Here is a 19328-nt window from a genome sequence, read left to right as displayed (position 1 = left end):
AGGACATGAAACTTGATCTAGATGCAGTGAGAAGAGGGAGACAAAGATGGGATTCAGAGAGGGTGGTGATGTGGTCAGAGGGGCAGGTAAGAAAGATGATCTCAGCATCTCTGTTTTGAATGGATTGGAGGGAGGTGATGTGGGTGGTAAGGAGGGTAGGGAGGAAGAGATTACAGTAATGAAGACATAAAATGACAAGAACCTGGACCAGAGTTTTAGGTCTCTGGAGAAAAAGGAAAAGGGTGGATCTTAGGCTATGTCTACACTACCGCAGTAAGTCGACCTACGCTATGCAACTCCAGCTACATGAATAACGTAGCTGGAGTCGATGTACCTTAGGTCGAGTTACTGCAGGGTCTACAGCGCGGGGGGTCGATGGGAGAAACTCTCCTGGTGACTTAACTTACTCTTCTCGTCGGGGGTAGAGTACAGGGGTTGAATGGAGAGCGATCTGCAGTCGATTTGGTGGGTCTTTACTAGACCCGCTAAATCGACCGCTGGAGGATCGATCTCAGAGCGTGATCCCAGCTGTAGTGTAGACCTGACCTTAGGAAAGAAAAAGTGGCAGTCTGGATGTGTGGAACTATAGAGAATACTCCAAGAGGCACTGGCGGGGGTGGTCAGGGTTAGCTACATGGATGGGTAGGGGAAAGGAGATCCCGTTGGTGTACCATTCAATGGAGGACAGTGAGTGGGGAAAGGGAGGGAATGGAAGCAGCAAATGTGGAAGAAGAAAAGCCCAACACCCTTACTAGGATATCTTTGTTTATGTGTTTGTTTTTAAAGTCGTGGTGTGAGGTATGTGAGAAGAGAGAATGGCTGCAAAGGCAGCATTTGAGGGGGATCCAGGTTTCATTGAGTACAGCGAGATTGGAGGAGTGACAGATGAGGAGGTCCTGGATGGCAATGAGCTTTTTGGAGTTGGTACTCCTAACCAATGGATAACACTGTAATGCATGCAATCTGGGAAAAATCATCAGCACAAAAATCTAGAGGACTTGCAAATTTCAGCACACTGTGCATATTTTTTAAACCAGTTACAGTAGATTATATATAAAAATAAAGAAATTTTCATAGCTACTGGATTACTACCATTGGTTTGACACATCATATTATATAGGAAGGAATTTTCTAAAACATGTAATATTTGTTTATGTTGTGAAACAGAAGTTTAATGTAATTGGAGCCAAATACTATAGTCCAGCCAGAGGTAACATAAATCAGGCAAAAATCAGACTTCTTCCCAATACCTGGATATTTCCAAGTGCCCACTAGACTACTTTACTTCACAGCCACTATCATGGTTTGCTAGTAACTGTGCACCACCACAGATCTCAAGAGATCCCACTGTTCCACTACATCCTATCCTCAGAGTCTTTTATATCTAAAATTCAGGAGACCTGCATGGGGCTTCACTTATGGAGGAGCATTCATTTTAACTGCACAGAACAGTGCAGAAATGCAACAGACCTGGAAGATCATTTCTTTTAGAATGCAAACCCAATCTACAATTCCAATGGGTAAAACCACCTCCTGTGGCATAGAGACAGACCAGGATAATGCCCTATTCCTGTATGAATACTCTACAGACTTCAGTAGAAATTAAATTTAACAACAGCCAGACTTCTGAAAATGCCTGTTAAATCCAGTACAATGTAGTATCTCAATATGTTAACCCAGTTTAGTAGGCTCTGATAAAACCAGCATTTTCATATGGCAGTAATGTGAACAGAACTCTTTAGGTTAGACGAGTTAAAAAATTCTATATGAAAAACGAGTAGAGTAAATTAATGGCCACCCTTGCTCCTGCATTTTACTGAACCCTGGCAGACAGCACAGCAGTTAGCCTCCTATAACACCTTCCCTATTGACTCATTTGTGAGTCATCCCATTTTTAGCAGAGACATCACGTTGCAATTCTGTTGTTAGGAGCCAGAGACATTCTGTAAGAAACAATGTATGCGTTTTCAGAGCTGATTCAGACCTGTGTGCAACGGCAGAATAATAATAAAGTGCCAGCATTCGTGTGTTTCTCTCTCTCACACACTGCAAATGCAGAGCCTCTCAAGTGGTCTGACTGCTGGCTTTATATAAGCACAGACACACTACCATTTTAAAGCTAAAGACACTTATTTTTAAATTGTGCTTTTTGGATTATTTATTACCAAATTAATTCCTAGCTGAGCCTTTTAAAATACTGCTCCACTTATTTAAACCAGATGACTTGCATTACACATAATGAAATTTTAATTAAGAGGTTTTTTTTAAAAAAAAGCTCAGTTGCTGGAAGCCAAAAGGAAAAAGCCTTTAGAGACACACTATTTTTTTAAAAATTCCACCTGGGAATTATATATGAAAGAAAACACTCTCTGGGTCAGATCCTCAGCTGGTGTAAAGCATAATTCCATTGAACTCAATGGAGCTATGCCAAACTACACAAGCTGAGGATCTGGCCTTTTGGTTCCATGGCAGAAATGCCTTATTTATTCAAGCAAAAATAAATAAATATTAATCACCTCCAAAAAAATCACAACAATAACAGTAAATGCAAGTTTGGAAATACTTAGGGTTAGTGCTCTCACAAAGATTCATTTGTGAGGGGGGTTAGTTTACCCTTCCAAAGCCGGCAGCCTTTTAAGGGGAAGGAATTAATAAATTCCAGGTTCCCAGCTGTTCTTGACATTTTCCCAATGTTTATGGTGTCCCTGTGGATGCTGTACATTTGTGTGATTGGAAATAACAGACTTCTTTGCAGCATAATACACCAATTCTGAATTTAAATGAGAGCTGTAACATACAGTGCTGACTTTTTGATCCACTATACATTAAAACCTTCCAATTTTCAAAAGCTGGAGAGGGCAGCATTTAATAAAGGCTTCTAAATTACAGGAAGACCTTCATGTTACATAGTCTCTTGGGCTTTGGAGGGGAAAAATATGTAACAAGTGTATTGATCTATTCATTGTAAGGCCAAATATTACCAGAAACCAAAACAGGATTTTTAAAACTCTTTTTCACTAGGCAATTTTGCAGGATTTTCAAAAGAGCCTAAAGGTAACATTTTTAAAAGAGACAAAGTGACTCAACTCCCATTTTAAAAGTAAATTAGGCCCTTAGGAGCCTAAATCTTATTGATTTGTAATATTATTTGTAATATTGAGACTCCTAAGTGTCAGATTAACTTTTGAAAAATGGAACTTAAGACTCTTAAGTCACTTAGGCACTTTGAAAATTTTATCCAAAGAGAATTAAGTGCCCCGTTCCCATTGAAATCCAATGGAAATGGGATGCCTAACTTGCAAATAGGGTGCTCGTTTGTCACCAGCGCAGAGCTCTAGTTATTGGAGCACTGGAAAATGAACCCCAATATTGCATGGAGGGATGAGTCAGTTACTTCTGGTTTGTTTTTTATATACATTGGAAAAAGCTTCCAAACTGACAACCCCGCAGACCAAAGACCTCTAACTTTATTTTACCTTAGAAGCTACAGCATGGGAAGCAACAGAACAGGCTTCCCCACACCAACTTCGTCAATGGCAAGCACTCAAAAATCATAAGCCAAGCTCAAAAAGTAATACATTTGGCTTAAAAATCATGAGCTGTTTAAAAAAAATTGAGTTATTTTTATTAGACTTCTAGGTTTCTGTGCCTTTAGGGTGCACACTTGGTTCACATATACAGACTTTTCTCCACAAACATGAGGGCTAGAAATATATCTTAGAAAAAAAAATAAAGCAAGATTCTCAGCTGCAGGAGTTGGGGCTTTGAAAAAACACTAATTATCACAAATCTCAGAATAAAATCATGAGAGTTGCCAATACCGCCACACTGTAACTGGATAGCAGAATGGAAAATCTTGCATAAGAATGCACAGTTCTTCTGTTAAGAAACACTCAGTTCAGTTGCTTGCACTAAGATTCAAAGTAGTTACTGCTGAATCATGCTAGCAGATGGGGCCAGCTAGCTCCAACCTGGATATAAAAGGAAGGAGGGTCCAGAGGTAACTAGGACAGAGGAGGTCCTGGAAGGAAATCCTAGGAGTGACTGTAGGTTGAGGTTAATGTTGGGTTAGTATTGCTGAGTTACTAATAAAGCCATACATCAAGAAGTGTGTTGTCAATCCTCACAGCATTGAGCATTTTTATTAAAGCTCCAACTCCCGGAGTCATGTGATTATGTCAGAACCTCAGCAATCATTTTAAAAAGTTTTTAGCACAGAGAAAAGCTTGAAAACAAGTGCCCTAAAGGCTTAAAAAACAAGAGGCAAATAAAAAGGTCCCCACATTTATTTTTAAAAACCTTGTGTTTTTAAGTCAGTCTCAAGATTTGTGGCCAGTGAGCGAGACAGGACTGACTCACTATTTTGAACATTTGGATTGGCTGGTAACAGATTCCCAATAGGCTTTAACTCAACCACCTTAGCATGTGCTAACATACAACTTGCCTTGCCGTAACTAGAGTTTTAGAAGTTGTGGGTTAGATCATGTTAGCTAGCTCCATCTATCACATCTTTAAATCCTAGGCAAGACAAGGCCACAGAGGGTACATCTACACTGCAATTAAAAACCTGCAGCTGGTCTGTGTCAACTGACTCGAGTTCACAGGGCTTGGGCTTAAGGGGCTGTTTAACTGCAGTGTAGATGTTCGGGCTTGGGCAGCAGCCCGAGTGTCTACACTGCACCAAACAGCCCCTTAGCTCGAGCCTTGAGACCGAATCAGCTGGCATGGCCAGCCACAGGTTTTTTTATTGTAGTGTAGACATACCCAAAGTGTCTATATGCTCTGCTTTGGATGGGGTAGGATCTGTAAACCAAAGCGTTTACACTCTCTATTGTGCCTTTACTATGATCTGAAGAAAATCTCTAGGGATGCTCGGGTAGCTCAGTCTCATTGCTCCATGTATTAGCTTATAAATTTCTTTCTAAGGGTCCAACCCTCCAAACACATTTGGAAGTAACACTTACTGCTATGAACAGCCCCACTGACTTTGCCAGTACGTGCCATGCACTGGATTAAATGTTTGAGAGTCAGACCTTAGGCTGTTGGCTCCGTTTGGACCGAGACTTTGTTTGCTCTGTGATCTGTACAGCTCTGAGCACAGATTCAGAACTCAACAAATAACCAAGTTTATTTTGTTCTTGGTCTCTTTGCTGAAGGGCAATGTGGAAATCCGTCTACTTTGAGAAGAATTAAGACAACCAATTAATGTCACATATGCAACCACCAGGCAGTATCAACTGGTTAATACCAATTACCAGCTGGCACATGCCGATATGACACCAGGTTCAACCAAGTAACTTAGACATGAAAGACACCCTAGTCCATTATCAATCCATGAACAACTCAGTCCCCAATCTAGTATAGAGGTGTCACAGGGTTCCATTTGCCATCAGAAACCAAACACATTTTTATTAAGTAAGAGAAAACTTTTCCTAACAATAGTTCTTTAGTTGTGCTTTTGTTTCTGCAGTAAATGGGAGAGCCCAAGTTTGGTGGTAGCAGAATTCAAAGCAGCAGGAAATCTACTGTAATAACGGATATGGTAATCAAAAGTGCTGCCATGACCTTTTCAATACTCCGTGACCCTCTTCTTTTTCCCTTTCCTTCTCCTGCTTTATGGAGAATTGAAAATGTTTCGGCCTTATAGAAAAAGGTGAATAAGCAAATACCACCACTATCACCACCACTTCGCAGTTCTATAGGACTTTCCACCCAAAGATTTCAAAGCACTTTACGAACATTAATGAATTATACCTCCCAGTACCCTGATGGGCTACAATGTGACACCAAGAGTCTGAATAATTTGTGTTTTATATGCAAGTAAAATAAAAATATCCCTTCCACCCGGGGCTGATACTTTAAATGTACTGCAGGATATTTTGTTGTATTATCAATCTAATATAAAGAAAACATTCCACTTACCACGACCTTTCCTTCAGTATTCCCATCTGGATAGTGTGGATTAAGCTGAAAAAGAAAAGCATTCATTATAACTTCGTTTCATCATTTTTACACTGATTTTATACTCAGCAAGTATCCAATTTTTGCTCAGTCACCTATTATGTACATTGGCTCAGCGGTTAAAGCCAGCATCTGCAAATCAAAATTCCAGGGTTCAGTTCCACTGGCTACATCTTCACTGCAAAAAAAGGAGTGATTTTCCACTGAGATAGAGCTAACCGTGTAAAATCCTAGTGGAGGCAAGGCACGGGTAAATTTTTATCTCAATGCAGCCAGTCAGACTCAACACTTCACCTCCCACCTGGGGTTGCCCTTGACTAACTACACGGAGGTAAAACTAGAATGCATTGTCTCCACTAGGATTTTACAAAGAGAGAGAGAGCGCTAAACACACACCTCTTTTGCACTGAAGACATAGTCAAGTGGACAGTGTTTAACTGCTGGGTGACTCAGTTTAGCCATTATTACTGGAGATGATAATGCTTACTTGCGTCATAGTGAGGTTGTGAAGCTTAATGCATTAAACTACTGTGAAGTGGTGCGAGACACTTGGGTGAAAGATGCTACACAATAATAAATACAAAGTATTATTGTTTAACCACATTTAACACAATTTAACTTTTGGCATTGGAGGACATAGGCAAGGAGATGATTGTTTATGTAGGCAGACATAAATCCAGACAAACACCTACACACGATGGTTGCACATAAAAAACTTTCAAGAAAGATAATGAAACAATTCTACCTCAGTATTTGCAGCATTCCCGAATATTAAAAATACCTATGAAACACTGCAAATACTGAGATGAAATTATATAGTTATCTAAACAAGTCAGTTTTAAGCATAAGCAGCGTGGGTGAGCATGTTTGAAAGTTATAAGTATGTATAATGGTTTTACTGGCATAAGTTGGAGGTAGCCAAGGGTACATCTACACTGCAAAAAACCACCACACCCATGGCAGCAAATCTCAGAATCCAGGTGTACAGACTTTGGCTCAGGCAACAGCACTAAAAATAGCAGCAGAGACATTCCTACTCAAGCTGGAGTTCCGGCTCTGAAACTCAGCAAGGGAGGTGGGTCTCAGAGTCTGAACTCCACTCCACGTGAGAACATCTACACTGCTATTTTTAGTGCCATAGCACAAGCCCAAGTCTGTAGGCCTGGTGCGGAGACTCAATGCCACAGGCTAGTGGGGCGGGGGCACATTTTCCAGTGTAGATATACCCAAAATTACTAACTTAATAGGTCAACCCAAACTAAGTGTCAGTAAAACCGTTTTATACCACACCATCATGATTTCTGCATATGCCAAATATTTCACAGAAAACTACTGTAGACATGTTTTTACTGAGTTCTTAAACATTTTATTGATACTATATTTTTCATATCCTTCCCTCTGTAAAGCCAGGTTCCCCTTGTGCCATACATCCTAGTGCACAGGCCTGAGAGGGCGAGGAAAGCGCTAGCCAATACTATTTTAAATCTCCTAGAAAATTACCTACGTAATGATGTCATGATTTTATGGTATTACTGACCAAATGACTGCTCTGCTGCTCTGACATCGGTATTTCCTTTAGCCAGCATGACAGGCTTGAAAGTCTGTTTTAACAGCTTGTTTTCTTCCCACTATGATGCCCACTCTAAATCTTGTCTCAAGTTCTTGTGCCCCATAACTTCCCAACTAGAACTCCCAGATAGCTCTGTTACACAGAAACAGGAATGGGAGAATGAGGATAATCAATGGCACATGGTAATACCGGGGTACAAAATATATAGGAATGACAAAGTTGGTCACACTGGTGGGGGAGTGGCACTATATGTAAAAGAAAGCACAGAGTCAAATAAGGTAAAATCTTAAATGAAACAAACTGTAACATAGAATCTCTATGGACAGAAATACCATGCTTGAACAATAAGAGTATAGCAGAAGGAAAATACTACTGACCACTTGACGAGGATGGTGATGGAGATTGTGAAATCCTACAGGAGGTTGGCGCGGCTACAAAAGCAGAAAGCTCAATAATAGTGGAGGATTTAAATAAATAATCTCCATATTGACTGGGTACGTGTCACTTCAAAAAAGGATGCAGAGGTAAAATTTCTAGACTCCATAAATGACTGCTTGTTGGAGCAGCTAGCCCTGGAACCTACAAGCAGAGAGGCAATTCTTTATTTAGTCCTAAATGGAGCACATGAGCTGGTCCAAGAGGTGACCATAGCTGAACTGCTCGATAATAGCAACCATTATATAATTAAAATTAACATCCTTGTAGAGGTGATAAAAAACCCACCATGGTAACATTTAACTTTAAAAAGGGGAACTCAATGAGGATGCTTGTTAGAGAGAAATTAAGAGCAGCTATCACAAGGATTAAAAGCTTGCAAGCAGCATGGGGACTACTCAAATGCACCATAATAGAGGCTCAGACTAAATGTATAACCCAAATTAGAAAAGACAGACAATCAGAGGACCAAAAGAATACCGCTCTGGTTAAGCAGCAGAGTAGTGAAGGCAGTTATGGGCAAAAAGGCATCCTTTAAAATTTGGAAGTCTAACCTAATGAGGATAATTGGAAGGAGCACAAACTGTGGCAGGTTAAGTGTAAAAGTATAGTAAGATAGGCCAAGAAACAGTTTAAGAAGCAACTTGCTAAAGATGCAAAAACTAACAATAAGAATTTTTTTTTATGCATCAGAAATAGGAAGCCTGCCAAACATACTAGACAACCAAGGCATTAAAGGAGCACTCATGCTACAATAAATTTGTTAGTCTTTAAGGTGCCACAAGTACTCCTGTTCTTTTTTCAAGGAATACAAGGCATCTGAAGAGAAGCTAAATGAATTCTTTGCATAGGTCTACACTACAAACAATGTAGGGGAGATGCCCAAAAAGAATGGCTCTGATGTGGGTAACAGATCTGAAGTACTGGTCCACATAGATGTGTCAACAGAAAAGGTTGATAAATTAAACAATAAGAAGTCACCAGGACTAGATGGTATTCACCCAAGAGTTCTGAAGGAACTCAAATATGAAATGGCAGGACTACTAATGGTAGTACATAACCTATCACTAAAACAAGCCTCTGTACAATATGACTGGAAGGTAGCTAAGCTAACCCCATTTTTTTAAAAGGGGCTCCCAAGGTGATCCTGGCAATTACAGGCCAGAAAGCCTAACTTCAGAACTAGGCATTCTGGTAGAAACTATAGTGAAGAACAGAATTATCAGACTCATAGATGAACACAATGTGTTGGGAAAGAGACAAGATAGTTTTTGTAAAGGGAAACCATGCCTCACCAATCTATTAGAATTCTTTGAGGGTGTCAACAAGCATGTAGACAAGGGTGATCCAGTTGATATAGCATTCTTGGATTTTCAGAAAGCCTTTGACAAAGTCTCTCACCAAAGACTCTAAAGGAAACTAAGTAGTCATGGGATAACAGGGAAGATCCTCTTGTGGATCAGTAACTGGTTAAGATAGGAAACAAAGGGGAGGAATAGATGGTCAGTTTTCACAATGGAAAGAGGTAAACAATGGAATCCCCCAGGGACCTGTGCTGTTCAGCATATTCATTAATTATCTGGAAAAGGGATAGACAATGAAGTGGCAAAGTTTGCAGACAATACAAAATTATTCAAGATAGCTAAGTCCAAAGCTGACTGCAAAGAATTACAGTTGGATCAAAAAACTGGGTCATTGGTCAACAAAATGGCAGATGAAATTCAACATTAATAAGTGCAAAGTAATGTACATTGGGAAAAATAATTGCATCTACACATATATAACAGTGGGTTCTAAATTAGCTGATACCACTCAAGAAAGCGATCATGGATAGTTCTCTGAAAATTTCCATTCAGTGCGCAGCAGCAGTCAAACAAGCTAACAGAATGCCAGGAACTATTAGGAGAGGGACAGAAAATAAGACAAAAAATATTATAATGCCACTATATAAATCTATGATGCACCCACACCTTGCATACAGTGGCCAGTTCTGGTTGCCCCATCTCAAAAAAGATATAGTGGACCTGGAAAAGATTCAGAAAAAGAGCAACAAAGATGATCAAAGGCATGAAACGGCTTCCATACAAGGAGAGACTAAAAAGATTAGGGCTGTTCAGTTTACAAAAGAGACAATTAAGAGGGTATGTGATAGAGGTCTATAAAATCATGAGGGTCATTTCACCTTTCCCACAATATAAAAACCAGAGGTCGCATGATGACATTAACAGGTACCAGGTTTAATCCAAACGAGAGGAAATACTTTTTCATACAACACACAATTAACCTGCGGAACTCATTGCCATGGAACGTTATGATGACCAAAGGTATAACTGGGTTCAAAAAAAGAACTGGGTAAGTTCATGAAGGATAAGTACATCAATGGCTATTAGCCAAGATGGTCAGGGATGTAACCTCATGCTTGAGGCAATCGTAAGTCTTTGACTGCCCGGAGCAGGGAGGGGAAGATGGGGCGAATCTCTCCAAACTTCCCTGTTCAGTACACTCCCCATGAAGCTCAAGTACTGGCCATTGTTGGAACACAGGATACTGGGGTAGATGGATCATTGGTCTGACCCACTCTGACCATTCTTATAAGAATGAGAGAGTCAACTGAACAACCAAACAGCTAAATATAAGAGACTTATTCGAAATGCCCTTGTGCTGTTATAGGTGTGATGGTGGCAGACCAGGTGCCAGCTCATGCCAAGGCCCCTAGGCCTCACTGAACACTGACAAATGCATAACTGGAAACCAGTCTGGCTCACCTGTGTGTTAATTATTTTTTTTTATAACTCTAGCATGTATTTAAATACGTGTTAAGACTTCATAAAATACTTGTAGGATGCTGCATGTATTACTCTTACTTATATCTGTATCCCATGTTACAATAAATATTTACGTGTTTGCTCTGTAACTATAAAAATGCTTGCCAAGACTGTAAACCCCCTACAGTCAGGGGAGAAGCATGGCCAGGTGTGAAATATTAGTTTACCATAAGAGGTGTTATCTCCTCCCCAACACAAGAATGCCTACAGACACCAGACAAGGCATTGTGGAACATCGGGGAACAAAAGACTTTGTTGATTGCTTTCCCACACCTCTGAAGAGGGTATATGCACAAGCCCTCGTCCCAACACAGCTTGAATTGTTGGGGAAGGGAATAAAAATGCCTGACCAGAAGAAACTTTATTCCTCTGCTGCTTGAATTCTGAGGGGCAAAGATTTCTAAGCATAAGCAAGTGGTCCTCAGCTGTTTCGCTTGAGTTAGCCTAAACATAATACAGAGTTGGCATATTATAACAGCTTCTATTACCTTTTGAAACCTGGCTGTAACTCATTTGTGTGTGTATGTTTACCTGCTTTAACCTGGTTAATAACTCATTTATTTTTCTCAGTTAATAAACCTTTAGTTTACAGGATTGGCCACAAGCATTGCCTTTGGTTTGAGATCTGAAGTACCATTTACCTGGGGTAAGTGACTGGTCCTTTGGGACTGGGAGTAACCTGAATATTGATGTGATATTTGGTGTAAGGGATCATCTGTCACAAAAGGCAAGCTTGCTGGGGCAGCAAGATAGACCAGGGTGCCCAAGAGGATCATCTGTGACTATGTTAAGGCTGTGACAGCGCTGTAGGTGTTCACATTTGCTAAGTATAGAACACACAACCAATTTGGAGTTTGTACATTGTTTTTTGACAGTCTGTCCTGAGGATGGTACTCTCAGTTGTGACAATAGACAGCATGACAATAAATTTTTTTTTAGTTTTCTCGCATTTACTCCAAATCAAATGTTATTACTATTATTTATTATTTGTATTGTGATAGACCAGTCATGAACCAGGACTCCATTGGGCTAGGTGCTGCACAAGCACAAAACAAAAAGATGGTCCCTGCCCCAAGGAGCTTGAAATAAACAACTTAAATAAGATTATTTTAAGTGCCAGTTCCAAAAACACAACCTGATTGTCGAGGTCAAGAGGGGTTCTTCCCGCTTGGTCCACCATCAGGAGCAATAAGTGTCCTCAGGCCATATTCTGCACTGTTTCACCTATGCAAACTGCACTGTCTTCAACAGAAGTGCACAGGTGTAACTGGGGGCAGAACCTGATCCTACAATCAGAACTTAGTTAACAGCTCTGTTGATAACACTCAAAAAGAAAAGCAAACTGGCTCAACTTTTAGTTTTGGTACTGGAGGAATCAGAGAAAACTTTAAATACAGAGCAAATTCTTCCGCTAACAATCTGCATAGCCTTGTTGATGTCTATGGGGTTCCCCATGGGGCTATCAGTCTGCCTGGGCAGATCACACTGCAGGATTGGGGCCTTCAATTTTGCCATTTTTGAGTTACTTCTGCACAGAAAAATTAGGCTTTTTTATAAAAACAATATTTTCCTCGTTTTTATTTTCCCCACTTGCTTTGTTAAAAATGACTACACAGATTATGCTCAAACTTTCCAGAATAATTCAATTTTGAACTGAGACCAAATGAAAACAGAAGAGAGACTCTCAAAAAGAAAAAAAAAGAAAAATCTGAGGTGCATCTTTAATTACAGTATTCTTCCCACTACCACAAAAGCTATAATAACCACCACAAAGTTATGTTAGGATAAAGTCTTAATGCTTCAAATCCATTCATTTTCCTGATTTATATAATACACTTTCAGGGTCCCTCAAACAGCCTAGCAAACAATAGGAGAATCACAAATAGAATGCTAGTAAAAAATTCCCTCCATTATTGTAGAAATCCAGAATTTCTCTGCAGATATTTAGACTGTAAATATGAAAATAGAACTAAAATGGGCCCTACTTGAGCTAAATCATCCTTCAGGCATTTTCAAGTCAATGGATCTGTTACAGTTGCAGTGTTACTTTAGCACACAGTGACAGAACTGTATTTCAACAAAACAGCCAGCACAAGGAGAAGTATGCAGCCAATATATAGTATGACTGCCATGCATTGTGAATTACATAGTTCAGATCAGAGGGACTGTATAAATCATTATTTAAACAGCTTCATTGTGTGCTACTTTTTAAAAGTAGGTACAGTATGTTTCCAACAGCTCCTTTTGTAATGCAGAACAACTCAACCACACTAGGCCTCCACTGCTTGTATTTCAACAATTTCAGACTTGGGCATTTTTAGCTTATGCTGGGGCGACGACCCACAAAATAATAGTCTGGGCTTCAGACCTCTAATTATTGAAAATTGATTAAGAGAAAGACTAGAAACTGTGTTTCATTACGTGGCAAGCTTTCTGCAACTTCAGTTCCATACCTAAACACTGACCCAGCAAATGCACAAGTAACTATAGAGCAATCATCTTATAAGGGCATATCCTGGTTCCTGTGCCATACCCGAATAAAGAGGGTTAACTAAGCAGTCATAAGGAAAGCCGCACTCTGCAGCAACTCCTGCAGACTCAGAGCTAGCGGAATCAGTGTGGCTGCGATGCACGCCTACGGGGGGAGATTTTGCACGTAGGTAAGCAGTCACAGATTCATCAGACCCAGTTCCGCACAACATCCAGCCCGCCTCTAACCACCAGATTCTCATGGAGTGGATGAAGTACAGCTGTTTCATTTCTTTCATAAAACAGCACGATGAGCTATATTCTGCCTTGAAGCACGTGTGCGCACACAGCTCACACTGACGTCAATAGGCATTGTGAGAGTTTTCCTCCAGAATATGGTCCTACGAGCATGTGCACGCTGGTAATTGTAACTGCAATTTGAACCGTGTAATTCATTGGAACAGTTTGACTGATTCTAGTTCACTAGGGAGCTGAAACTGCAGGGGGATGAGAGCTTTAAGGGTGGTTACTGAATGGAAATCCAAGGAAGAGAGGGTGCTCAGCACCACCTGAAGGCTCTCAGCACCTAACAGGATCGATTAAAAAGGAGTTTCACTGAAACAGAATTCACTAGCTCAGCATCTACAATAAGAGGGATTCACAGTGTACAGAATGTAATATCTTCTTTTAAAGCTAGACAGTACTAGTAAATACTGTCATCTGCAGAGTGTTACGTATTCAGACTGTGACATGTGTGTGTCTTATGTAACATGCTGGCTAAGCGTGAGATGTCTCACTCTAGCAGCTAGTCCATGTAAAGGATAAGAGCTTCGCTCCAGTTGAAAAGATCTGAAGTTAGTGCTGAAGTTCCCATGCTCAACCCCTGTTGACAGTGTGCACCGGTAGAGACTTTCACGAAGTGGTGGTCCATGAGATGACCTATCATTAATATTGTGGGAGCACCCTGGGGCCCCAGATGAGACCAGGGTTGCTGTATTAGGCACTGTTACAAACACTTAGTAAAAGGCCGTCTTACCCCGAAAAGCATACAATCTAAATAGGTAAGAGAGACGGAGTGAAAGACAGAAGGCATTATTAGTCTCATTTCACAAACAGGGAACTGAGTCAGAGACAGTGCTTTTTAAAAGTGACTTGTCCAAGACCACACAGGAAGTCAGTTGCAGAGCCAGGACTTGAACTCCTGAATTCCAGCCCAGTGCCTTACTCACATGAGCATCTTCCTTCACATTTCATTTGCTTAGAGGAGCATGTAATACTGTGCGCAAACATGTTGTATGTTACCTATAGGAGCTTGTCCATAGAAAAGATAAGAGCCTGCTATTACCACCAGTTAAGGGAGCTACTCTATTAGATCAAATGGTAAAAGACCTAGTATTGAAGGTCCCAAGCTCTATCCCCACTGACCACTGGAGATTCATCACACTTACTGTAGTCAAAATAAAGTTTTTGAGTTTCCTAAGGGTGTGAATCCTCTGCTGAGGACATATTGTTGGCTATATTAATGTCTCATTAATATTTTGTTGCCATTTTCCTGCATGTCTCTGTCATAAGATATATTTTACATTAGCAATTTAAATTACATATTTCAGCTTATATTGCAGATGAGTGGCTTGAAAATTTCACATTTAGAAAATAAGTTGCTTTTAAAAACAGGGAAATACAGTTAAAGTGCCTGAAAAGGATATTTTGAAATGCTCCCTAATTAAGGGGGAAGATAAAAAGCCATACTGATTTTAACCAAATTTTGTTTCAAAGGAAAAGAACATTTCAAATGTCTATCCGGGGAAAAAACGAAGTTGCCAAATTTCAACTGAAGGAGCATTTTAATGGCTGGGTTAAAAACGGGATTTCTAATGGAAACACTGACAGAAAAAGAATGAAAGGAGATCATTCAAACACAAAGCAGTTTCCATTTCATTTGATATCCAACTCATTAACACTGTACCCAATCAACAGGAGCAACATGCTAAAAAGAAAAAAAAAATACACTTCTCAAATCTTTCATCTTCATTAGGCTTGCTTTGTTCTCTGCTAACAGTACACTGATTAGCTTTCAATACATCCAAAGGACTTTTGCACACATTCAACAGGACTTTTGTTATTATATTAACTTGCTGGAGAAATATTGGTTATGTCTATGCTTAGATAGATTCTGTACAACATCCTTGAAGCATTTGGCACAGAGTTCCTGATTGATCATTAGATACGATACTCTAGACAATCTTCCTTGGAAGTAGGTTTAAATTCTCAAAGCCTTTTACTGGGGGATTTTTTTTAAATAAGCCTTGTTTTCTCTTCCTGGCTGAAGAAGAGTTGGATTGAAGGTACTGCTTTGAAAACATATTAAACAGACCAGAGCAGTATCCAGAGAGAAAACACCACTGTTAAAGCTACTTTGTCATGCATAAGTGGTATTAATTGGACAGAGACACTCAGTGGAGAATTTCCCCTGTGCAGATAAACAATAGGCCAGTGGAAAGCTGGAACAGAATTAGCTCTAACCCATCCTGTGCCAGCTCTTCCCCAATCCCTGATGTAAGAAGACAGAGGAGGTGGCATATCAAGGGTATTTCAGGAAGAAGAGGGAAGCACCAGAGCACAACTCTGCTATGCCCAAATTTCCATTGATTTAAGATGGGGGCCTTGCTCCAGTGGCATCAACTGCAGCTGTTCCTATGAAGCTTTAATTTGTTCAGGGGCAGCATGGTTGAGGATCAGGAAACCACAACTAGCTCCATACAGTCCCCCCGCCCCATCCCCTATTGTCCTAGTGGAACTCGGGCATGATGGAGAACCTGCCCTATGATTCTCAGCTCCATACGAAGTCTGCTAAGCACAGGATGTGAGGGGGAGGAAAAGGTGGCTTTAAGCTCCCCTTGCACTTCCCTGTACGTTAGGGTAGTCCCCCAGCGTAAGCTAGAACAGCCTCATGGTCCTTAGCCTCAATATTGATCATATGGAAAAAAACACAATCACCTCTTCATGGGGTTAAGATCTCACTCTAAGTATCCTTTATACCTTCCAGTTATCGTTCAACACAACTAGGGAAGACCAGATTTGACATTATTGATATTTCTACAGTAAAAAACCAAACAGAAATAAAACCCTTAAAAAAAAAGGGCCTCTCAAATCATTCTGAATCTTCTTCATACATCACAAGGAAGGAAAAGTCCATTTAAAAAAAAATCCTCAGGTCATCTTTTAAAAAGAAAAAGATTAGTGGACAAACCCTCAAAGTTTTTGCTACCCGGAAAATGAAGCAAAACGCAACGAGTGCCAGACAGGAAAGGAAAAAACCAACAAATAACCACTTACATTCATGAAAATAAGTTGTTATAACCATTAAACAACAATCAACATAATATTTAATTATTCTACAATGCCTTGCACTCTAAAGCACACACACACAAGCAACGCTGACATACATCCAACACTGAGCTGGATGGAAATAACCTGGTAGGATACTGGTACACAGCTCACTACACAATACAACTTGGCCAAGTACACTTACACAAAGCCCTTGCTCTTAGGGCCAGATTTTCAAAGATACTTGGGCATCTAAAGATGCAGAGAGGTGCTTAGTGGGATTTTCAGCAGTGCCCCAAAATGGGCTAGGTGCCTAATTCACATTGATTTAAATGGGTGTTAGATGCCTAGTCTGCTTAGGTGCTCTTGAAAATTCCACTTGGCTCCTGTTGGCATTTTTAGGTGCTTAAATCTGAAATTTGAAAACCTGGTCCTTAGGAACATGGAATCTTGAATGTCCCAATTATTATCTACAAGCTCGAAACAACAGAGACTAAAACTCAACCAGCAAAGTAGTTGCTAACATTGTCTCTTTAAAGAGTTATAATTAAGGGTGCATGAGCTCTGCAGAATAGGTCAGAGTGCCTCTGTAAATCAGTAATCCATTCTCACTTCTTTAGTCTGTGTACTTCTTTCATCTTTATGTGTATAACTAAATTATTCTTCATTCCTTATATATTGCGGTTTCTTTTATTTAAAAAACGTGTACCCATGAGACAGTTAAAAAGATACAGCCTGCAGAGTGCTGGATACACACTGTAATTCTGGCACTCCCTTTGATCATAAGACCCAACTGATACAATTTATCGGAACATTATATTGACTTTTAACAAGGATATAAAGCCACTGTCTTAGTAAAGAGTGCATTTTGAAGCACCCTTCAAATAACTGAGTTCTACTGTGTTGTATCATGAAACTAAATTAAAAAAAAAATCATTCCAATGTGGTGGCTATCTGATGAGTTAAGGATTGAGTGTGGACTGCCATCTGGTGGTGGTTTTTCATCTTTGCAAACAATTGACACATACCCTAAGAAAAAGATAATCTATTGTCATGCTCAAATAAAGCTATTCATTCCAAGTGATTTGCTTCATTGAGATAAGGGACTTTGCAGAATTCACTACTAATCATGGCAAATCCCAAAGGGACATGGCATCCTTGTCAATTGAGCACCACCCGGATGAATCTCCAGCTAGGTCTTTTAAGGTGACCTGGCTGGATATTTAGCTGATGTCTGTCATAGGCAATCTTATTGTGTCCCTGAAACTTTTGTCACCCACATGATCACAGTGGCATTCTTTGGTTCCTTTGGAATTTGTTGGTCTGCCAGTCTAATAATATGGCAATACTAAGAAAGCAGCCGAAACCAAATTAGTGCTGATGGAGGCAGTTGCTGGGTTCAGCTTCAAATATCCTTGTTTTTGATCTTGTCCTGTTATTTAATATGGAGCATCTGACAAAGACCATGAGAATCAAAAAAGTCAACCCAGTGTTCTTCAGCTTTCCTCAGCATCCATGTTTCACTTCCATACCAATAGCAGTTGATTATCCAAGCTTTGCGGCAAGCTTCATGTCACAATGTCCCCACATGACTAAGTCTCCATTATTTACCTTATCCATGTAACAGACGAATAAGCATGTCTACCATTACCACAGTACCTAAAGGCTGATGCTTGCACAGTACCTTGAAAATGGGGGCAAGAAGGTTGCTGGCAAAGACTGGCCTCTTTTTTGGCATCTTGAGCATGAAGATCCCTGACACAAATTCAAACTCCCCTTACAAAAATTGGACAAGAGGAAGTCAAAGCTAATGGACTTTGCATGTTCTCGCAGGAATTGCTTTACTGGATTAGGTAGTCTGGTATCCTGTCTCAAAAGTGACCAGCACTAGCTGCTTCAAAAGAAAGAAGGAAACCCATTATAGAATAACCTACATATAGGGGAAATTTCTTCATTACTCCAAGAAGTTAATCTTTGCATATGTCCTAAAGCATGAGGACTGATCTCCCTTTTAGGTTTTTATCCTAGCTAGCGTGGTGGATCTTACTCATACAAATATCTAACTCTTTTTCTAATCCTACTACATTCCTCAATACCTTGTAACAGTTTGCTTCATGGGTTAATTATGTGTTGTTGAATTACATGGTATGTTCTATCAGTTTTTATTTTAAATTGCATTGGCCTAAACTCACATCTGGTACCACTCTAGTTACTTTAATACTGATACAGCAGGATTCATTTGACCCTGACCATCCGCATAAAGGCTATAAACTTTGTCATTTATTATATAGTATGGTTTACTAAAGCTTTTTAAAAAAAAAAACTAATTGAGACATAATATGAACAGGAATAAGTTTTAATGGATGTAGAACAGCAGTTCTCAAATTCATTTTCAAGAGAAAATGAACTTCTATCAACTTCTCTCAAACATCTTGAACACAAGCTTCTCTACAGACATTTAGAATGAGTACGTGAGAGGGAGAGAGGGGAAATTACCTGGGAAAGAAAAGAGGAATGTGAATAACTTTTAATGACCTCTGATGCAAGGGTTGCTGGCAAGTAGTTTAGAACAGAGTTTTGTGAAACTCACTAGTTTTGATTGAATCAAACTCAAAGAGGAACTCCAAACAGGCCTGTAAACCCAAACCCCAGGAGCTGCCAAACTTCACCTGGTCTGAACATGAACCCATACGTTAGATAACAGCTGACCCTGAAACACAGCTAACCTTTTGAAGAAACTG

At 39.9% G+C, this 19328-nt stretch overlaps 1 protein-coding gene across 8 annotated transcripts in view; it reads right to left on the bottom strand.

Annotated features, from left to right (window-relative positions):
* ITPR2 (inositol 1,4,5-trisphosphate receptor type 2) overlaps window positions 1-19328 on the bottom strand; it is a 348068-nt gene that overhangs the window by 234051 nt on the left and 94689 nt on the right. For all 8 annotated transcript variants that reach the window (XM_039542701.1, XM_039542709.1, XM_039542739.1 and 5 more), the window contains one exon: window positions 5923-5967. In XM_039542701.1, coding sequence (XP_039398635.1) covers window positions 5923-5967 — 45 coding nt within the window. The remainder of the gene's footprint in view (window positions 1-5922; window positions 5968-19328) is intronic.

Source organism: Mauremys reevesii, linkage group 1, assembly GCF_016161935.1.
Source record: "Mauremys reevesii isolate NIE-2019 linkage group 1, ASM1616193v1, whole genome shotgun sequence".
Classification (NCBI taxonomy): Eukaryota; Metazoa; Chordata; order Testudines; family Geoemydidae; genus Mauremys; species Mauremys reevesii.
Note: the sequence above shows the minus strand (reverse complement) of the source record. Positions and strands in the feature narration are given on the sequence as shown.